This window comes from Lissotriton vulgaris, chromosome 3_2 (genome assembly GCF_964263255.1).
Source record: "Lissotriton vulgaris chromosome 3_2, aLisVul1.2, whole genome shotgun sequence".
Taxonomy (NCBI): domain Eukaryota; kingdom Metazoa; phylum Chordata; class Amphibia; order Caudata; family Salamandridae; genus Lissotriton; species Lissotriton vulgaris.
The window spans coordinates 82571226-82594884 of NC_141690.1; the positions used below are offsets into that span (position 1 = coordinate 82571226).

The 23659-nt window shown below is 41.1% G+C and overlaps 1 protein-coding gene across 2 annotated transcripts in view; it reads left to right on the forward strand.

Moving 5' to 3' along the window:
* PPARGC1A (PPARG coactivator 1 alpha) overlaps positions 1-22815 on the forward strand; it is a 244608-nt gene extending 221793 nt beyond the window's left edge. For both annotated transcript variants that reach the window (XM_086964024.1, XM_086964025.1), the window contains exons 11-13: positions 288-409; positions 8726-8877; positions 21936-22815. In XM_086964024.1, coding sequence (XP_086820150.1) covers positions 288-409; positions 8726-8877; positions 21936-22039 — 378 coding nt within the window. In that variant the 3' untranslated portion in view covers positions 22040-22815. The remainder of the gene's footprint in view (positions 1-287; positions 410-8725; positions 8878-21935) is intronic.
* The last annotated feature ends 844 nt before the right edge of the window (positions 22816-23659 follow it).

Genomic DNA, 23659 nt, shown 5'->3' on the forward strand with positions numbered 1-23659 from the left:
TCACGAAAACAAGCGCGGTGGGAGAAAAAAAATGTTGGTTCTTTCTCTCAAATGCTACTTGGGGTTTTCCATATTGTTTTAGTGGCGATATTCTGTTGGAGAGGCATGGAAGAACCATTAATGACCACAACCATGTCATCCCAAAACTCTACTCATCTAGGCTGTAATTGACTCCTGGAAAGAAGCTTTATTATTGATCAGGACAGATTTTCAATGTTTCAGCACTGTGCAGCAGGAAAGAATAATAAGCATTTCTTGACATTGTACACTGCCTTCCCTTTTAATAGGAAGAACGCCGCGTGATTTACGTCTCTAAGATCAGACCGGACATTAGCCGGGCAGAGCTGCGGGATCGCTTTGAGGTGTTTGGAGAAATTGAGGAATGCACAGTAAATCTGCGCGATGATGGGTAAGTACTTGCAGAATATCCTTTTGTCATAAATGAATTTGTTGTACATCGTAGTCATGAAGTAGCAGATGCAGCCATATCACTCACTGCTTTTCCAACCCATTGTTCCAGGGATGTCCAAATAGCTCCTGAGAATTCAATCCATGCACGATAACCATAAATAAACTATTGAGTTCCATTTAGATGAATCAAATTTGTCTTAGGCAAAAAAAAAATAATGAAATTGTGGCATTGGTCAAGCTCTTCTGGTTTAACATAGAGCACATGCGATATGCTATGGTACTGCCGACATACACCTTACTTTCTGCAAAAATGCATCTGCATATTTTCAACTATTGGTGTTTCAATGTTTGTCTATCAATCTTTCTGCCAAAAGCACATAGGAGATACCTGGATCCAAAGGGAATGCTAGTCCTAAAAAAAAATGATGTAAACGTATATTGCAATGCTCTATTTTATTTAAGGAAGTGAGTGAGAAAGAAAGTATTTCCGTATGAACCTTCTTCTTTTTGTTTCATAATTTTAGTTGGGATGTCTCTTTCAGTAATATAAAAATCTAAAACCACTCCACTGTGACTCCTGGCATAGGAGACACTCAGGAAAGGGCACTGGAGTAATATTACGAATCAGCTCCTGGAAGTTTCCTTTGCATCCAGGAGATATCATCCACTGCCTTAACTATCAGAATGATAGCCAATATTCAGTCTCCTTACTCTCACTAGGTGTCCACCATCTTAACATCCTCCAGCCCTGCTAACTAGAAATGTATTCTTAAGGAATGCTTATTAAACTTGCCTAAAGGTCCGTATCCCTTTCCACATATTTGACAATGTAGCAGGTACCACACTTGGGTTGTGCACAAGAAATGTGAATGAGAGCATTATAAAACTTATGCAAAGTCTATATTTTGAAGAATCCATGCAAAAATTGGGTCTCCTATCCGTGACTTTCTTTTTCTGGTTTACAATTCTACAAAGAGATTCGCAAGAGATGCAACCTTATCTAGCAAAAAAGAATATTCAGATACTGAGTTGATTTTTCATCTGCCACGTTAGCACCTTTCTAAATATTGACTCATTGTTAGCTCATAAGCCACAGTACATGGTGCACGTATGTCTTCTTCTCAATATAACCACTACTGACACAAACTCCCACAGCTTTTCGGTGGTATATTTAATAAACAGATCTTCTATCAGTTAAGGAATATTGGGCCAAAGTACAAAGGCCTTTTGCCTTTCGTAACTGGCAGAATCGCAATTTTGGCCTGCTAAAAAATGAAAAAACAGCCTTTTCCTATGTACAAAGGTCTTTAGAGAATTGCAAAATGCGATTTCTACCCTAAGTAGGAAATCACAAATAGGGATTTCCTATTTGCGATTTTTTACCAGATGTTCAAAGCATTTCCTAAATGCAAAATAAGCATTTAGAAAAAGCAATTACAATCAACTCAAAGTCGATGGTAACCATGCGCAATTTGAAACAAGCATTGGCAATGGCAATTCATCTCACCAATGGGAAACCTATTGGCTTGGTCAATGGGGTGGTGCACAGATCTCGCCCGAGTGGTGGAAAACAGAGCATAAGTGAGAAATTTGATTTGAACTTAAATATTTGCCCTGCAAAAGTGTTCAATACTTAACCCTTTCGCTGCTGCCGCGATTTTACCGCTGTGCGGTAAACAAAAGAACAGGGCGGGGCCTTGACGAACCCCAGCCGTCATCAGCACACGCCCACCACAGGGCGTGACGGCTGGGGTTCGTCACCAGCATGGGAGGGGTTAAGCAATTAGGTCATTATTGATAAATAATAGACACATTTATATTCATGAGAAAGTGACACTCGAGGAGACACATTTAAGATATGGCATGTCACACATAAGTGCAATGCAAACATGTTAATGGCACAGACAAATACACTGAAAACTTGGCAGCCCTGAGTGCTCAATGAAGACAGTGCAGAAAAACGAGACCTAAATTGGAGTCAGTTATCCGAAAATACAGTTCAAATACATCTGATAAACCTCTAGTTTTACAGTCAGCCAAGACCTAAAAGTAACCCAGTATAAATTGTTGACAAAGAATATTACTTTTTGTTTTTTACATGCTATTAGAGTGCCTTCAACTGTTTAGTGGCAATTCATCTCTTCACCTGTCAGTATACATGACAATCCGCACATGATTTGCAAGTATTGGGGATGCCTACAATCTCGGACATTACAGTCCAAATGCTTATTACACAATAATAAAAAAAGAACTCATTAGTTGCTTTAACAGCTCTTGAGTATGCTCGCTAAAAATCATGTTTATGTATTTTCGCTATCAGCCTATGAAGGAATTCAGATAATTCGCGGTTTGTTTTGAAAAACATACATGGTGGGTCTTTGATGGAGAAGGCAGTGGAGTCGCTCACTGGAACCCACAACCTAAGCAGCATGCGTACTCAAGTGCAGACACGCAGCTTTAGTTTAACTCTGCAAGCACAACCTACTTAGAAATGCAGACATGGCCAGTGGTGGTTCAAAGAGCTTTTCTCTGTGTAACTATAAACAATGTGCACAAACGTCATTCTTTACCTGCGGGTGCCTCACTGAGCTCTCCTTCTTGAACTCACCCGAAACAGCCAACAGCTAATTACATTAATATAAATAAAACAAGTCAACAAATAGTAAGTAATGGGCAGGTGTTCCCTGTAACCACACCAAATATCTCAGACAAGGACAAGGCTGCCACACTGCTGTCCCTTTGTCTTTAACCCGTTGGCTGGTCCCGCGATTTCGCGGCAGCGCGGCCGTTTTAAAAAACGGGCGGGCCGCCTCGGCCATTTGCCAACGGCAGCACCAGCGAGGTAGTGCTGCTGTCGGCCTATGGCCAACGGCAGCATGGAAGGGGTTAATTGGACAAGCAAATAAAATTGAAGTAGCTGAAGTGAAGCAGTCTTGGTCTCCCTTTCCAACTAAAGATGTTACTTGTCTAAGGAGACGCTACATGCTCCGATATCCTGATACATTCTATTCCCAATGAACCGGGAGCACTATAAGCTCTAAACTCAAGTGATCTCTTTCAATCTGGAGACTGGAACAGCAAAATATATACTCACCACCTTCATTGCAGCACTTGGGAAATTAGGTAAGGCCTCACTCAGAGAGCTGAGCGGGCGATGGGCTAGAGTGCAATACACTCAAGCCAACGTATAAACAGCTAACAGAGCACCACCTCGTGCCTCACAAACAGTGTCAGATGCAACATGATGAAAGGCTTATACCATTTTGAATGCAAGGGAAACAGCACCATTTGGAGTCCGATTACCAGCCATGTCATTGCCAGTGGGGGCGCTCTGATGGGGGTTCTCGAGGGGTGGGCACTGGAATACAACCAACAGCTGAACACGAGCCAGAATGAACAGATAGACAACCAAAAGGAATCCTGAGGCTTCAATGCACAGGCGGGAGGAGGGGCTATTGTACGTTGCGCCAGGAGGAAGCGTGAACATGTTGCTATGGCCAACAAAAAAAGAATCACCTAGTAAAAATGCCTGGGAGGGAACCAAGCACCAAAAGGAGGGACAATTACAATGACTGCTCCATTAAAAAGGCAGCATTTCTGAATGACACAGCAAATAATGAATGGCAATGATGTGCGTGCCAACAGTCCACAGGGAAGATACAGCATGTTTTGCAGGCAGCGCATGCGCACTGCCTAGGATAAATCTAGAAAGCACCCCAAGATGCTTTTTTAAGTGCAATAGAGCCTACACATGTCCCTGGGGCATATGGGTGCGCTACATGTCCACCACTAGTTTTGGGGTGCATTGCAAGGGGCCTTATGCCCATACCTATTCTTGGTTTAGCATTTCCAAAATAGCGATTTCCCAATTGAAAATCACTATTTAGGAAATGCAACTCTGACCCATTAGTGCGAATGGTATGGAACTTGCTAATTGCAGTTTTCTAATAGCTGTTTTTACTTTGTAGGAATAGCTATTAGGAAATCGATAATTTCAAACATATAATTTTGCATTCCCTAAATAACGATTCCGATGGATCATCTGGGCCATTGTGGTGTACATGCTTGACATACCATATATAACTGTGGAAGATGTCACCTACCAAATACTTCCAGTCTTGCCCTTAAAATGGGCCTAATTTAAGAAACAATGTTCAGTACACATTCATTATTTCTAAAGACTGTGGTCCCTAGACAAGTGTTAATGTGAGTAAACAATAAATACAGACCCAATCAGTACTATATTTTACAGCTGTCCAGCCGGACATGGTTTTTTAATATGCAGTTGCTTAAATATATACAAAATAAACCAAGAAACAAATAACAAGCCTGTTTCCAACTTAGTATCCAACTTAGTGGGAAGTACGTACAACATGAAAACAGAAAGGCACAGGCAGAGTAAATTGTTTGTATGGGGCACGTTTTGACAAACAAATTATAGTGGAAACACCATTACACAAAATAAGTATCAAATAAAGAAGTGTATATGGCGCACAACAAGTCGACTGCGTTTCGATCCTTACAAAAGATGTAGGTTCATCATCAGGACATTATCAATGATATGCCTGTGTATATTTTGCCTGTAATAACTAGGTCCAGGTCAGAGTGACTTTTCACGATTTCGACTGGCAAGACATGCTGTAACAGCAGCTAATCACAGATTTCCCTGATACCTGAGACCGCGGACATGGCTCACAGCTCACTGGGTTACCGTCCCAGATATACTACAGCCATTTGAAATAGGCCTTCCTGGACCATGATTCCTAGACCGCTATGTGGCAATAACCTCTCAGCCTCCGAAATACACCGGACACTGTCCGGTAGCTTACTTAAGCAGTTACAGCCCTTCTAATTAGGTCAACTCTGACCCAGCCTCTACTTGTACCTGACTGCACCTGCGGCTCTCTGCATCTTTCTCACTCGGCCCGGACCTCTAATCGGTCTTCGCTTGGAATAAACCTCCTCCAAGTCACTCTGACCTGGACCTAGTAATTACAGGCAAAATGTACACAGGCATACCATCGATAATGTCCTGATGATGATCCTATATCTTTTGTAAGGATCGAAACGCCAACAAATTGTTGTGCGCCATATACACTTCTTTATAATAATACTCATTTTGTGTAATGGTGTCTCCCCTATAATTTGTTTGTCAAATGTGCCCCATACAAACAATTTACTCTGCCTGAACCTTTCTGTTTTCATGTTGTACATCCTTCCCACTAAGTTGGATACAGGCTTGTGTCCAACTTTAATTGTTTCTTGCTTTATTTTGTTATATACTTAAGCAACTGCAAATTAAAAAACCCCGTCTGGCTGGACAGCTGTAAAATATAGTACTGATTGGGTCTGTTTTTATTGTTTACGCACATTAACCCTTGTCTAGGGACCACTGATTTTAGAAATAACTAATTACCCAAGGTCCCTGACTAATTGTACTTGGGTCTCCCTTGTCTTTTATAACAGTACAAATTAATGCCATATATCCTGCTTTTGGTAATAGGATAAAATCCCATTAATCAGACATGCATGTTGGCATAGTCACTTAGGGCAAGGAAATGTGACTTCAAAGGGCAAATTTATTACAAATGTGATAAAAAAAATCGTAAACACAAAAGTTGCTACACTGTGGGCTGCAAGGGTGAAAACACAGTTCTGAACCTATCTTAAAAGATACGGTCATGCTTTTATCATCCCTCGTACTGCCATTCAGTCAGGCGCGCTCTATTCACATACCTTTTCACATTTGTCTTAGCCGAGCCTAGGTTTAGTAACAGGAGGGTACTACACTTCCAGTACAAAGTACTATGCCTTAGAAACTAACTTAGAAAAAAAATCATAATGTATTGCAGTGTTGAAAAATGTAGGATAAATAAAACATTTCTCCTTCATAGCGCCTGCTTCAGCAAGGGTTTTTTTTGGCGCAAAGCCCTGTCTACCATAGTTGGTCGACAGGCTTTGTGTAAAATATCATAGCTGGTGGCATTGCAACACCCATGCACCTCCCATAAGATGCCCCCTCAATGCAAAGTAGCCCAAGCAGCGCAAAGTGCTGTTTTATTACATTACTGGCTACGTTACAATGCAAACAGCTTTGCACTGGAAAGTAAATAGGTTATCAACACTTTGTGTTGGTTTATGTCACATTTTGTGACTTTGCCAGGTGCAAGGTGTTGATGAATTTATCCACACATGCTTTTCTGACATAACAATGTTAAATACCTATTATACTGGTCTCATAAAATGCTGGTAATGTGTTTTCCAGCTAGCTCATAAGAAAGGCACCTGTACACCTTTGTGGGTAATTGAACCACAATGTAATTGTGTCTGTGACGTGGAAACACAAGCGCCAAGTTCCTTGGCTGGACATGCTAAGTCATCCCCCCTTTCCTTGGCTAAACACTACTGTATTCTACCATCCTCAATGGCCTGAATTCTAATACTGTACTCCTCTATAGGTGTCTATTGTAGCGTCATATCATCCTTCATTTTCTGAAGTATCCTGGGGTAGCCAAACACAGAATAACTCACAGTCAGTGGCGGCTGCCACTAATGGGGAGTGGTGGGCGGGCAAATTGGAGGTGGGTGCCAGTGTAAATTACATCAACAAAATTTCTGACATGGGCTACATTATCGCAACTTTAAAACTGTAATGTAATGCACGTTAGCGATTTAGTGAACACACATTAAATACATTAAAAACATTAAAAAACAGCAAAGAAAACTCACCTGGCGGCACACATGTGATCCCGTTTAGTGTCCTTAACTCCTGCAATAAAAACCCCAGGCAACTCCCCTAAGCAGTCCTGGCGCTGCTCTCATGCAACATGAGAACAACACTAGGACTGGATGGAGTAGGCTCTCTCTGCGCTCCTAAGAGCACTTGAGGCCTTTGTTTGGTCTCAACCCAGCTGTCCAAGGCAGCTGGGTTGAGAGATTTAAAGTGTGCATGTCTGGCTGACCCTCGCAAGATGGCCGACCAAAGGGGCATGCACACTTTAAATATAAGTGCCCTGCCTATACAAATCTGGGGAGTGGAGGGCATTTCAATCAGTGTGGCGACCCTCCTCCACCTTATACGGAGGAGCCGCCCGGGCTGTCAGAGTCTTTGAGTTGTCATCAGGTGTGATCTTCGCTCAGTGGCTCTTGTCAGAGAGTTTTCCACAGTACAGTTTCTACTGTGTTTGTAATGGAATTCTTTCTGCTGGGGTTTACTGTCAGACATGCTTAGTTTTTTGTGCTTGAAAAAACACCGTTTGAACTCTTAATTGTTCAATTATTCGTTCATTCCAATTTCTGGCTTTCAAGATAATACCTCACAATGTAAATTACTCCACTTGGATCCATTTTATGTACAGTCCTCTCATGAAAATTTCAAGGGATATCTTGAAAACATGACCAGGTCCTTTTGGGACTATTGTTGTCACCATGGTAATAGACTAATTACATGAATCGAGGCACCTAATTAAATGTGCACTCTGTATATATCACGTAGATACACACGTGCATGCAATGAAGGATGAGAGTCCCCGACCCTCCGGGACATGCAACGCGTAAAGTTATCATGATTCTTTTTTTAAACAAAAAGATTACACATAATAACCTTGGAGAGGAATAGCTAATGTGAGGCAATAGTGAATAAGACAGAACTACGTTATTTCTTATGGAATCTTGCAAAGTGGCCGGTTATGTTTTTTGCTAAAGTCCCAGTGAATCTTCAGGTAGATAGTGCTTGCTTTGCCTTCGAGGCATTTAGCTACCGAGCAATACTTACCTTATATATTGGCTTGTTGTACAGATGAAAAAAGGTTATCAACTCGTGTGGAATGCTCAGATTGGCTCAGCCAATCATATTGTGTAAACCGCTGGTGCACCTGTTGCTAATCTGCTTTCTGAGTCCAGTGAACGTGTTACGCAGTGACTTATAGGTTTGAGGAACAGCATTGCACGCGTTTGCCTGTATTGCACGAGACGGGTTGGATGGGGGGTTGTACCCTTAATATGTACATGATACCAGGTATTATTGTCTCCGGAAATGAATAATATGGAACGCTGATTGCAAATAACACAAGCATTTGCCAGGCACTATTATTGCACTTTAGTATGTACACCACCACTGCTTAGGCTTCAATTCCCGACCATGTTAACTAATAGACAGGATATATCAGCAATATATTCAGAGACTGTGGGATTCACTAGTCGCGAGGGTGGTGCGCGCAGTGCGGTGTGTAGTGCCTCTTGGCTACTTTTACGCGTGTCTCTCTTCGTCGCTTCTTAACAAATCCCCTTGCTTTTCTGTCTTCTCTAATTGCAGGAACAGCTACGGCTTTATCACATACCGCTACACCTGTGACGCTTTCGCCGCCCTGGGGAACGGATGCACACTGCGCCGGTCAAACGAGCCTGACTTTGAACTGTACTTTTGTGGACACAAGCAATTTTGCAAGTCTAACTATGCAGACCTAGGTATGGATTTTATCACGCGGGGTCCGGGGGTACGTCATGGGGAGACGAAAATGGAACACATAATCCTGGCAGACGTGGATAGCCAGCCTAGGTGTTTTTTATGTACCTGCTGCGAAAGTGATGATGATGTGCTAGGCTAAGCTTAAACGTGTTCTGCTTAAGGGAAAGAAAAGCACAAAAAAGAATTTGGAAACCTAATAATTTGCTTACTAAAAGGAAACTTGTACTCTTAGCACACAAATACACATTGCACAGCATTGCTATTATCAGAGGCTTGTACAGTGACCTGATTGGATAATTACCTGCCACATTAATTTGCAGAGATATTTCCTTTCTGTTTCCCTTCCTTATAAATAACATACATAAAACCTCTTTTTGTTTACAAGAAGCAGGATCAGATCTCTTTCATTGAGGACTACAGATAAGTGTCTCTCCCGGGTTCTGCAGTCCATATTGTGAAGCTGTCCTTTCGGACTCGGTTTTGATTTGTGAACTTTTCTAATGAGGGACAGATGCCCATGAAGCAGATGTCAGTGCACAACTGTATATTGTGGTAAGCCGCGGCCCGTGCAGGTAAGATCGGTGGGCGTTGGGGCCAGTGGGAGGTGGGCGAGGGGGGGGGGGGGGTGTACAGACGATGACGAGGGAAAATTAAATAAATAATTAGTTTTCTCTCGTCATTATCCGTCGAAACCCCGCCTCACCTGGCTCCACTGCACCGCCTTTCTTACCTGCACGGGCCTTGGCTGATTGTGGAAAATGGTGTGGTTGCTCACACTATCTACCTTGGCCTGTCGCCCCGTTTGTATCTGCATTTGTTTCCCCGCTGAAAAATACATGATTGCCTCTCAGCAATATCGTGGTATTCTCTATTTTTTAGGTCTGACTTGACAGCACAAGTTTCTTCATTACCTATTGTCTTAGGTTCAGCTGGGGTTTGACTATTCCCAAACTAGTACATTTCTCTTCTCTCGTGCTATTGGCTATTGAGTGTTTGCATTGCAGTGCATTTGGGATCACTTTGCATACCAAAAGTACTATCAGTCCTCACACATTTATCTCCTAGATGCTTTGTATACAGGAAGCAATCATTTACATTTCTTTTCTGCTGCAGCAGTGTTTTTTTTACCTTGTAGTCAGGACTCAAGATCAGAGCAGTTTTAAGGCATGGGCAAAGTGGGATATGACCCTGGGCCCCAGCCTTTCAGGGGGCTTCTGATAGAGCTAGCTGTGTTCTGCAGAAATATCGTTTTACTTTTATTTATTTTTAATGTGACGTGTAAAAGCCTATTTCAGATATTTTTCAGAGAAATATATGTGTTTATGTTTCATGCAACATCCATCAAAAAGTTTCTGTTCGATCAAAACAGGACCTTACACGTGATAAATAGGAGGGTGCCACAGAGAATATTTTCAGTAATTTTAGTGAGCTGCTTTTGTGTTACAATATTAAAACACACGTCACAATCCCTGAATCTTCGATGTAGACACCTTTAGACTTTGTACCAGTGTGTCTGTGCACTGTAAGTGACCTAGCCAAAGAGGGCATGAAAGAGATGAAAATGGGTCAAAAATCTAAAGCTGTTGTGAACAGGGGCCCCAAAAATACACATGCCCCTGTACCTCCAAAATCCGTAGGATGTCGCTCCTCAAGATGCAAGCCAGTACTCTTGGCTTTGCCAGTGCTTGTTTACAGCGGATATGAGTGTTTCTTGAAACATGAAGAGCAGGTGGCGTCATAGCAGTGACAACAATGCTGCTGCCTGAGTGTGAGTCACTTCTATTGGGTGTGGAAACATTATATTGTGCACTGAATATCATTGAGCATAAATATTGTGTCTTAATTATCAAGGTACAAACTCGATCCCAGAACCTCGAAGGTTGAGCTCGGGACTGTTTGAACACGAGTCAGTGAAAGATACAGAGTTGCATTCTATTGTTTATTAGCATTTATAGAGCACGCAATACCCCTGTTGAGGCTGCAAAGTGATGATGTGTGTATTGGGTTCCTGTACACCCTTTCGGAGTGCCTGGTTGATGTGATGTTGGACGCATTATGATGATGTATGGGAAGTGTGAGGTGAGGTACATGAGGCTGAAAGATGTGCCCAAAATATCGTGCAGTGAACGATGCTACCCATAAGCAGGAAGTATTGCAGAGAGGGTTAGATTATAGAGCAAACGCGTGTGGATTATTGGTATCCACCCGGGTGTGTGTCTTATGGAGTCCACCCGCAAGCAACAGAAGCAGCCCCAGTATGCACTATTAACCAACCAGGATCCGTTCCAAAGGCTCAAGTCCCAGAATGCACTGCTAAGCAACCAGGTTATGTGTGGTGTGAGGTCCACCTAGCAGCTGCAGAGGCCCAGACCTCTGAATGCTCTGTTAAGCAACTAGATCATGTACTGTGTGGGGTTTACTCAGAAGTGTCAGTCTGTTAAACGCCAGTATGCACGGTTTCTAGTCACAGTATGTCGTGCGTGGGGTCCACCCAGGAGCGACAGAGGCCAACCACACCACAGTAAGACATGTTAAGCAATCATGGTATGTACTCCGTGGGGTTCACCTAGGAGCGGCAGAGTTCCAGTTCCTTGTATGAACACTTCAGCCACCATGCTATGTACAGTGTGCTTGGAGAACACTATTGGATACATATGGAGAAGTGGACAGATAGATAAAAAGGAGGCTATATTTGAGATCAGATGGGTCTACAGAGGACGAAAATGGGAAGCCATTACAGAATAAAAGTTACTTTTCCATATCAATTAGTAAAGTTGAAGTGATCTAAGAAGATGTCTGCTTGCCACTCAACCTCAACCTGTTACAGTCGCGCCTTTGAAAGTAGAAATGCCTTGAGCTGCAGTGGGCCTGCTAGAGATTGTGTGGCATTGGGTGTTTGATTGCACACCAGCTAATTATAGCATGTGCAGCGGTGGGCTGGCTCACTTGATGATGTCAGCTCTATAACCACCAATAGGAAGGGTCTCTAGCAAAGGGTAACAGAATGACCCAGTATTCTGCTGGGTTCTTAGGCAACAGTGCACCAGTAGGAACGCGTGGTCTCAAACCAGCAGCGTAGGGGTCTCCTGCCCCATTTGCACATCATAACCCCAATACCTGTTTGATGCTCCATTAAATGAGCTGCAGGTGATAATGCTCAGGAATTGATGGCCACAATAAAATACATTTCTATCCTTAATTCACTGAATAGAAGGAGCAGACATGGCCAGTTTGTGCTCTGGTATTTCCACAGCGAGAATTTAACACAAATATTGTTTTCAATGGAGGTGCTGTCACCTCCAAACAGATGATAGCTGAGATGTGCATTGTTCAGCATGCACGCTGAAATTCACTTCAAAGGCAAAATAGATAGTGCAGGGCTGAGAAATGCCTACTGACGTTCGGAAAGACAGAGAGCATGTGACGAAAGCCTACAAGGTGGCAAGTCATTTGTTCAAATGATAGCTGATAAAAGAGGAAAAGGCAGAATGAAGTCTTGACTTGAATACATTTCTGCAGTTAGAAGGTCAGGTCGATTTCCTGCATCTCCAAAAATGTCAGCACAAGGAGTGAAGTGCCAGATTCACAATTAAGGAGTCTCAGCACCACCTGGAAGGCATTTTACGGCAGTGGTCTACCAAGTGGTACACAAGCTATAGGGTTTATTTGCCTTTCACCTAAAAATATTTGTTTTCGTGAGCACATTCATGTGGATTCCTATGGAAATATATGTGGGAATGCATTGGTGCCATTTACACCCGATGTGTCCGATTGACATCTATGTTTAAATAGGGAGGGCTTGTTTATTTTTAATGTTTTATTTCATCAAGCAGATGGTGACTTTTGATTTTGACTTTATTTCCAGGTTCCACAAATGATGGCTGTGGAACACACTTTAAGTATATCTCCCTAAAGCCCTTATAAGATAGGAGCATTTTTTTTATGCCACTTTAGTTTTTAGTCCCTGTAGGTCAGGCTACTACAATTCTTACAAGTTGGAACCAGGATAACATAATTAATCTCTCATTCTCATCTTTTACTTTTTTGTCCTAGTAGAACTTTTCTCTTAGAAGCTTGAAAATCAAACTCTTCCCTTAAATCAATATACATGTAGCAAATACTTAGAAACATATTTAATGGTTGCATAGCCTTACACCATGAACAATATATACAAATCCTCTGCACACGTTTAAAAGGGATGTATGACGTTACCACGCATACTATTACCACGCATACCATTACAACGCGGTATTTACAACGCATACCGTTACAACGCATAGCGCTTTGAGGTGCTGGATAGTGGTAAGTATAATTTTATATTCCAACTCCAGTCCCCGTGGACACTAGGGAAGGTGTTGGATATAAAATTAAACTTATTCCCTATCCTAGAGCGCCCCCCAGCGCAATGCGTTGTAATGGTATGCATGGTAATGCCTGCGTTGTAAGTGTAGTGCGTGGTAAAAAATGTGTGCTAAACGTTGTATACCGTTTAAAAGTAAATACATAAAGTTTCATACAATATCACAAGGATGCTTGTCTTTGTATTTTCAGATGTCTTTAATTCAAGACCATAAGCCTTCTTAGCCAACACGTGTTTTGTCGCTGTTAGAGGGGATTGCCCCGCGACTTCTTCAGGGCTGAGGTCAGTTTCAGGTAGTCTCTTAGTTTCGGTGATAATTCCAACCCAGAAAGGGTTCCTATAATTTCTGCGCCTGGAGAGGTAGACTATTTAGTCTTGTGTCCGAATATCTTAATGTGCTTCCAAGTGTAAGGGAGTTTCTTTTAGAAGAACTGCCCATTCCGGCAGTATTAGGTAGAACCCCTTGGATCTCCAGGCCGTGGCATGTTCGCCGTGCAAATCAGCAGTCTTTAGGATTAAAAAGAAAGCTTAGGTGACCAAATTGGTTTGCACCTCAAAGGACAACTTAGTATCAAGGATGACTCCTAAGTTTTTATCTTTGGACACTGGTTTAGGTAAAGGACCAAGGTGGACTGCCCTCAACTAAATGTCCAAAATTAGGGATTGTTCCCCAACACCAAAACCTCAGTCTTGGATGAATTCAGCTTGAGACAATTGCCTATCATGTATTTGGCTATATGGCTCATACAGTCATGAAAGCTGATGGCTGTAATGCTAGGTGGACTGCTCACAGACACAATAATCTGTGTATCGTCTGCGTAGGACACAAGGACAAAACCATACATTTTTAATAGTCTGGGAAGAGGTGTGACATAAAGATTAAAAAGCATTGGGCTCAGGAAAGATTCCTGAGGAACTACACAAAGCAGCGAAAAGGAAGGTGAAACTTAGTTCCCCAACGCAACTTCCTGAGATCGTTCGGACAGGAAGGAGCCCAGCGGCTCATGATTAACCATATAAAAGGCTGCTGATAGGTCGAAAGGGATCAGGGAAGTGCTCCCCCCACTGTCTAAAGTCTGCCTGAGCTCCTCAGTGGCTGTAATAAGGGCCAGTTCTGTGCTACGGTAAGCACAAAATCCAAATTGGGAGGAATCCAAAATATTATCATTGATGAAGGACAGTTTTATGTTAATAGCTGTCTTGATCACTTTAGCAGGAAAAGGGAGTCTCAAAATAGGTCTATAATTGAGAGTCTCCTTGGCATCCAGATTATATATCTTTGATTAACGGAAGTATAAAGGCTTTCTTCCTCTCCATTGGAAAGCGCCCTGTTGTGAACAAGGTGTTAAAAATCGCTGTGAGGGGGATAGCTATGATTTCTGGAGACATATCCAAAATTTTAGGGGGCCAGGGATCTGAAGGAGAGCCTGATTTAATTACACTAATAATTTTAGAAGTCTGTTCAATAGTCAGAGCAGTGAAAGAAGAAAGGATTGTGGTAGCTGACTCTGGTGAACATTGTAAATGACATGAATTGTGGGTTGTATCTTATTGAGTGTGACAGGGGTCTGAGCTACGCAATTGTCCTGAAGTACAAGGGTGTTGAAAACAGACTTAACCTTGTGCTGAAAGGATTCTGCTAAAGAGTGGCAAAACTCCCTACTGATGTTAATATCTGGTGCAGTTGGCAGCTTGGCCAGATTCTTTACTTTAGTAAATAGGGCTTTAGGGTATCTGTCAGCCGCTTTAGTTTTCATGGTGAAGTAGGAAGCCTTTTCCCTAAGGATGAGTTTCCTATATGTTTGCAGGGATACTTTATATTTCATATGGGTGAATGAGTTATCCTCAAGTCTCCATTTCCTCTCAAATTTACGGCATAGTTACGAAATACCACTTAAATATAGGGGAGGGGGTGCACAACCACCTACCCAGAAACTTAAAAGGCCCTTGGACCCCATCTCCAATTGGTCGAATTCCATAACAAATGGGGGTAGGGGCCACGGGGCCCCCTCCCATTCAGAGCCTTAATAGACCCCAGAGACTCAATCCCACTGGCAAGAATGCCTTATAAAAGGTAAGGGAGGTTGACTGGCGCCCCATCCCCGGAGCCAAACCCCATTAAAAAGGGGAGGGGCTTGCCAGGCCCTCTTCCAGAGCCTTACTAAGCCTCAGAAATCCCATCTACTGGAGCAACGTGCCATTACAAAAGGGAGGGGGCTGCATGGCCCCCTCCCCAAACCTTTTCAGGGTCCGGGAACCCCATATCCCAGGGGCGGCATAACAATAAATAGGTGAGGGTGGTCAAACAGCCTCCCTCCCCAAGCCTCATACAAAGGGCCTGTCTTAAATATAGGATTGTGGGTGCCACCCAGGGGTCCACCAAGCAGCCATTTGGGAGCCGGGGTGGGGGCCGCAACCCCAGCTGGCTCCCCACATACAGCTAGAGCTTGCATTGCTCCCGGCTGGAGGGAGAAGCTGTTTTTGCATTCTCTTTTCTGTTACCCTGCTGGCAGGGAAACAAAAGTCTGCTCCCATCCAGTGGGAGCATTTTTAAATCTATCACCAGCTGAGACAGGCATGCCTTCCCTTCCCACGTTGCTGCTGGCAGGGAAGGCATACTTGTTTTGCCTAGCGGGGGTTTAAAAATGTTTCAGCCAGGTATTGATGCAGGCAGCAAAATTACTGTGTCCTAGAGGTGGACTCCCCAGGGCACAGTTAGTGAGTTGACCCTGGGGGATGGTCATAACAGGCTCAGTGAGGGGATAGCGTGGCCCCCTCCCTTTTTAGTGTGGTCCCCTATGCCTCTTATGGCTCAGGGAAGGGGGCAGTGACACCCTCCCTTATAACAAACTGTTTGGCCCGGGGCATGGGATCCCAGGGCCTATTTTGGCTCAGGAAAGATGTCTACATAGCCCTCTCCCCTTTAATTATGGATTTCGGCCATGGCAAATGGGGTCCCCAGGGCCTCACAGAGGCTCAGGGAGAGGGCATGCATACCTTTCTCCAAAAGTAATATTTTTTGTACTCCAGGACTAGGCCCCTTACATCTTTTTTCATAATTTCTTTTAGGACCTCGGACCAGGTCCCAAGTACTAATGATGGCTCCCACCATTTGGTGGCAAACAATCTGATATTTACAAGAGATCTGTTAGGTCTGCGGAACCTCATGATCGTGATATATACAATTTTATTTAGCATTAATTCCTCAAAAACTCCTGAACGGATTGATGGGAATTCACAAAAAGCACTCTTTGTGGACCAAGATCGAGCTTTCTGCCAAATTTGGTGTAAATACATTCAGCAGTTTGGGCTGTAGTTATGTCCAAATTTCCTATGGAAAAATGAGTGAGGAAAACGTGTTTGGGATACCCCTTTCAGTTGGCCCCTACTTGACGGATATCCCTGAAACTTTCAATGTGCAAAATAATCGAAAAGTATCACCGTTAGTGGAAAGTTTTGTTGAGTTATTAGAACCCAAAAAAGACATTACATAACTATAGCTATTCCTACATTTCCTAACTATAACTACCCAGTGGCAAATGCCACTGCGTAATATATATAAATTACCCATATATTATCAATACTTACTATGAGAAAGGTGCTGGAGCATATAAGAAGCATTTTCATATATGTTGTTCTATGTCAGAATATCAAGGAGGAAAATATTTTGCTGTCAAAATATCCTGGCCAACATATCGACTACAACATTATTGTGAAGGTAAGAAGATAAGTATAGAAAATTATTGATTTATTAAACTTCACTTAGACATATCTGGACTATTATATATATATATATAAATAAATATATATATATATATATATATATATATATATATATATATATATATATATATATATATACATATGTATACATATATATACATACACACACACAATGAGATGTCATCAGTGATGTCATTTGAGATGTCATCAGTGATGTCATCAGTGACGTCACTGACCATGTCATGAATGATGTAATATGTGACATCGTCAGCAGTGGATTGCGGGTGCGCCATATATAGTTAGTCCAACTAACTATATAGGAGGAATTTCAATGGTTTTTTATATGTTAATTCCTAACTATATAAGGCCTGAAACCTATGGTTTTTTCAGTGAATTTTCAAGGTTTTTTAAATGCAAACTCCTAACTATATAAGGCCTAAAACCTATGGTTTTTTCAGTGAATTTCAAAGGTTTTTTAAATGCTAATTCCTAACTATATAAGGCCTGAAACCTATGTTCAGTGAAATTAACATGGGGAAAACATGTTTTCGGACCCCCCTTTTATCTCGGCCTCAAAAGATTAAAATAAAAGAGAGAAGCCCAACCCCCAATTTTTTTTTTCCGAAAAATCACGGGGTGCACACTTACAGATATATAATTTATTTCTCTTTTAATTTTCTCAGGAACTACAGGAGGGATTTACACTATTTAACCAAAAGCGTGATCTGCGTACCAGACACTACCATTTTGACAAGTTTGGTGTAATTCCCTTCAGTGATTCAAGCTGTAGCCGTGTCTAAATGTCCTATGGAAATTAACATGGGGGAAACACGTTTTGGGACCCCCCTTTTTTCTCAGCCCCCACTTGACTAATCCCCCTCAAACTTTCAGGGAAGGAGAGCAGCGGAGCGAGCCATCTTCTTTGAAAAATTTGCGAAGATTCATCAACCAGCGCCAAACTTATTCCCACTAGAATGTTGGGGATTTCCTATGGAAACTAGGTCCTAACTATATATACCTACTGGCTACCGCCAGTTGGTAATATATATATATGTGTGTGTATATATACATATACACCTTTCTCAGAGCTCAGAGTATTGAGCTCATTTATGCTAACCAATGGTGAGGCCTAAACATTTTGAGGAGTATTTGTATTTCTTTTTTGTGAGGTTGGCTTATCAAGGATTCTGTTGGAACATTACCATAGTTGATGTAGCAGTCACTGGCAAGGTCAATGGGGCTAGCATGCATTTGTGTTACTTTTGAGACCCCATCTGAGACTAAAGGTAGGCTTTTGTAGTATCTACAAAATAATTTCTTATTTCCAACAGCCTTTCTTGTTTGCTGTCTTCTAACCACAGCCTATATCCCAACTGTCTATCTTTTCTAAAATACAATATTACAAACCTAGCTACCATTCTATTTCCTAGTTAACATTTTATATTCTGAGTTCTTTTCTTGAAGTACCTCAGCCCACTATCACAGACCACTGGCCTAATCAGTGCTTGTTGGTTGTGACCTGAAGGCAGGATGAGAAAGAGCTGTCTGGCTCATTGAAAGGAAGTAGTCGCCCAACGGGGAGTAACAGGGAGCCACCAATTGTGTTGAACACCAGCAGAGGATGACAGCAGAATGTAAAGGTGCCAAAGGGCAAACTGTATAGCAGCAGCAGCCTGCCAGCAGGGTGACTGCTGCCCCTGGTCATGCTAAAAGTGTAAGTAGATCCCTCTGTTGAAAAAACAGAAGAACCACTATGTTTGTTGTTCACTACAGGCACTTGGTGTGGGTGCAAGTAAAAATCCAAGTTCAAGTCACAGAAAAATAGCACTGGTGATAGATAGGACAGCCAGCACCATGACTGAATTCTTGTGCAAATGGGGTTTTTCTTGCTGATCCTGTGATACTTCAAAGGGCAATTTTAAGGTCAAACTGTGCCCTTCTACATAGGTAAAACCTAATAGAGTAAGGTCTGGCTCACACACAAGTCCTGCACAGAGCATTAAAAACCTGTTCCTTAGAACCATTATGTAAAAAATGATTGCTTTATGTACAGACTATATGTATTACATAAAGAATTAAACAACTGATGATGAAGTGTACTTTTTAGATGTGAAATGATTCCTCATACATTACATTTCAAGCACCCCACTGGAGGCAGAGTGATACACCAAGCAACCAATAGCATGATGGTACTGAGATGTACTCCTCTGAAGTGGAACCAAAGTCCACTCTGTGTATATATTATAGAATTGTTAATAAAAACATCTGGCGGACAGCTAATGCTGTCTGTAGCTAGACAAAAAGGTGAATATGCCTGTTCTTCCCCCTTAGCCTGCGAGGTACGGTTTTTGCATTTATGATCCAAACTCTCATCTGTCGAGTGCACAAATATCTCACAAGCCAGACTTCTTTTTATTCAGTTGAGTGTGCCTTATAAGGAGCAGCAGGCATAGTCATGCAAACATACAGGCAGGGCAACTAGAATTATGTGATTCTGCAGCTAGGGCTATTTTTTGCATAATAATGGATGTGCTGCATTTGCCACATAATCCACCATCTTCTGTATATTCTATAGATTAAAAAAAAAATTGTAGCTCACACAGTTTTAAACTTACTAAAACCATGGCAGCATGTGTTAACAAACAGATGAGGGCTCTTTGCAAAGGCTAACTGGTCAACTTTCAGTTGCTTATTTCTGTATTTGGTTGTTAAACTGGTACTTATGAGGTGAAATATTTTTCCAGGCAGTATTACCACGTGTAAAAGCTATAAAATAGTTAAATAATACTACACAAAAAACTGCTGCATTATACCTCATAATTTGCCTTTCCTTGTTGCATGATTTAGTCAGTCCTGCCACATAATTTGGTGTTTGCCTGTCGTATATTTCCAGTGTCCCTGATTACATGTCAAGATCTCTACAGCTATAAGTAAATAGTTGGGCCCATCAGGGTACTGCAAAGTAGTTTTTTTTAAAGTAAGATGTTCAGCAAAATTCTCATCCTTGCAGAAGCTAATTATTCTTGTTGCTCTTGTGCTAATTCTTTGAGGTCCTTCTACCTGCTGCCAAGTATCTCAAACCCACACATCTTCAGCTCTCAGAGTTTCTCCTCCAGCTGTTGCTTATTCTTTGTATTTAAGTTGTTATGGATTTTTCAATGGACACAAAGCTACATAACACTAAACAATATATTTCTCAAGGATTTAACATTTGAAGATTTCAGCATTTTGGCCCATGATTACACTGCTCTTTTCTTTCCCAGAGAAGCAAGCACAGCATTATAAATATTATTATGACAGGCAGAAGTGTCATGAGTGGAAATAACAAGGCTGTAACATTGTATGTGAAGCTTTTTCCTGGACTTACCATTCATCTCCCAAAAGTAATTTGCAGGAAGAAACGAGAGGCTCTTTCACCCATCACATGTTTTATCTCACGGGAGTTACAAGTTAAAGATTGGTGTTTTTGTCTTAAGAAAAAAAAAATGTAAGAGTTAAAAGCTGAGAAAAGGATCGGGGTAATAGTTGAGGCGTTTGTATTTGACTGGACATTCAGAGGAGCTAGAGAAAATGTAACGTTATTGTCCATAACAGTGCACTGTGTCTCTGATAGTACAGAGTTGCTTGACAGGTAAAACAATTTTATGTGGTTAGATGTAGTAGATTTGAATGAAAATGTCTCTTTGAAAACCTTTTTTCTGTAGCATGACAGACAAATAACACGTTTTTATAAATATCATTATAGGGTTTATGGAAGAAAAATGTGTTTTAAGGTATTTAACATTATTTTCAGAACCTATCAGAAATATTGCTACAATATCAAACTACAGTACCTTTCATCGGTGGCAGGGCCTTTAAATCTCCAAAACTTCTTACTGCATTATTAAGACTTTATTCGCTAAGACCTATAATATTTATAAAGACAAACTCAATAAGTTAAAAGGAAGAAAAACTACCTAATTGCTGAAGTCACAGGTTAAGAAACAGGAATTAAAAATGTGTGCTTGCTCCCAGTACACTTTGGACACGATTTAGAGTTTGGCAGACTCGGTACTCCTTCATAAACATGACGGATATCTCGTCCATCTTATTACACGTGCACGATACCTTATGGCACTAAGGCGAGCAGATTATCCATCACATTTGTAATGTAATGTAATGCGAGGTACACTTGTAACACGTGGCTGTCACCCAAAGGGTATCCTGGTGCTTAGATTACTGGGCAGCGAGAGCAATAGAGACGGCACGGTCTACTCTCTAGGGAACAATCTGGCCTTCTATTCCTTCCTGAAGCAGGACAAGGTGTTCAGTTGTCTAAGCTCCAGGGGAAGAGCATTCCAGAGTCTAGATCCTGTAGAGCTAAAGGATCTACCTCCTGTTTGCACTTTCTTGAAATGAGGGACACAGATCAGGAGTAATCCTTCTATCAAACTCCAAACCAGGCCCTTTGTGTTTACTACTGATCTATCCGTAATCTATCAAACAATTTAAGTACTGTAACCTCACGTATTTTACTCAACGAGTACTCTAATAAATTTGGTCATACTTTATTGGGACGTATTCATCTCAGAGGATGCAGCACTCCTCCTAGCAACCAACATCCATCTCATGAATATACATAAAAATTATTTTTCATATCAATCATTGTATATTCCTTCATATTAGTGTTTCTTGTAGAAGGTCGCTATTCCATTTTAATTGATTCAATTTCTCACCTGCACAGCCACTTGGTCTTAAAGGTACTGTAGTGTGATGGGAAATCCGATGTCTTGTCATAGCTGTAGAGAGAAAATGACTTTCTGTTGACAGGTATACAATACAATTATAAGCCCATCATGGGTAAATGGTTTACTATATCACATCCTGACTCTATATTTGGAGCAGTTCTATTGAGGTGTGTTATACCTTATTGTTTTGGAATTCAGTTTATGCACTTCCAATTAATATGCGAATCAATTTTTGTTTTTGAATCAGATTCAAACTCAGATGACTTTGACCCTGCTTCCACGAAGAGCAAATATGACTCCATGGATTTTGACAGTTTACTCAAAGAAGCTCAGAGAAGCCTTCGCAGGTAACATGCAGCAGGGCTGAAGACAGCGGACGGATGGAGAATACCTCATGGACAGTACGTCCATCAATAAGAATATTGAAAATCAAGCTAAGGAATTTCTCCTGATTTACACTCTGTTCTACAAAGGTTTACATGAACATAGCTGCTGAAGAGTGGAAAGACAGAACAAATGTCGAACAAACAAATGTGTTCATGGGTGTCAGATCCCTCGCTTCCTTGGGATGATGAACATGGCCACTCCTTGTGTTTAAAAAGAAAATGAGGACAAAACAGCTGACCGTATAATAATCACACACAGGAAACTGTGAAGGGAAGAAACTTCAGCATATGAAAAGTTATACTAATGTACTTAACATATAGTTAATCATAGCTATGATACAATGCACTCTTTTATATATATAAATACTTCTTTTGAGACTAAAGAAGAAAAATCAAGACTGAATCACATACTTAAAGTCAAACTAATGTTTTTAGAGTTTTGGCTGGGTGGGTAACTTAATGAAGTAGGATGACTTTTCTGCTGAAGACAGTTGACGTTTCTGAAGGTATGCTCCTCAATTCTGACACCCATGCAGATATTAAAAAGTCGACCTGCCACGTCAAGCTTTTAAAACGCCTTGCAAATGGTCAAATGTGCAGCTTGTTCAGCATTTTTCTTCTTGACGCGTGGATGTGGTGTTACATTAAGGCGAGAGCCAGGTATAACTACATTCTATCTGGGAAATGACCAGATAGTTTCTACACTACATTTGAATGTGTAGTTAAAGTATTTGAAAATGTTAAATGGAGTATTTTTATTTTGTGTATATACTGTATGACAATGTTCTTTATTTGTTACAGCTATGCACTGTAAATGCAGCCTTCTTTTGAAAAATGCAGATTTTTTCTTAATCAATAATATTTAAATGTAATTATATGAGGTGAACAATATTGTACACTAACATATTTAGGGAGCTAAATTTATGGTATATATATATATTTATATATGTATATATACATATATATGTATATATATTTACATACATATATATATTTGATTGTAAAAAGAACTGTGTGCGTGTGTGTGTGTTTCTGTGGAGTGTACAAATAAACGCTTTACGCACATTTTTCCCATTGAGGTGGGATCCCACTTATATATTTTGTCAAGAAATGTCCTCCTGCTCCCTAAATCAACACAAAATAGAATTATTTATCACTTTGACAAAATACTCTCCACACTTTGTGCTACTTGTTTTTATTTTGCAGTTTTGTACACCAAAATTGTTAGGCGAATCCAAATTTGTCATCTAAATTTTTGTAGAAAATAGTATAATTTTTTATGAAGTCTCTTATGGGGTAATCATAATATCTTTTTTAATATTTTGTTGCGCATCAACCTTAGTCTCAGAGCTAAGTTTCTGAGACCTTTTAAAAATACAATATTGATCAAATGCTTATGTAGTTTTAAACTTAGAGCGCGGTACCTCTGAAGCACTCAGATTTGTACAATGTATTTGTTTATGTGTGAACGCTACGTTCACGTATGAAGCCAGTAATCTTGTTGGCCCGGTTCTAGGATGGCAGCCGTCAGCCTATGCATTCTGTATGAATATCAGATATTTCATTCCTTTGTTTACCAACGAAG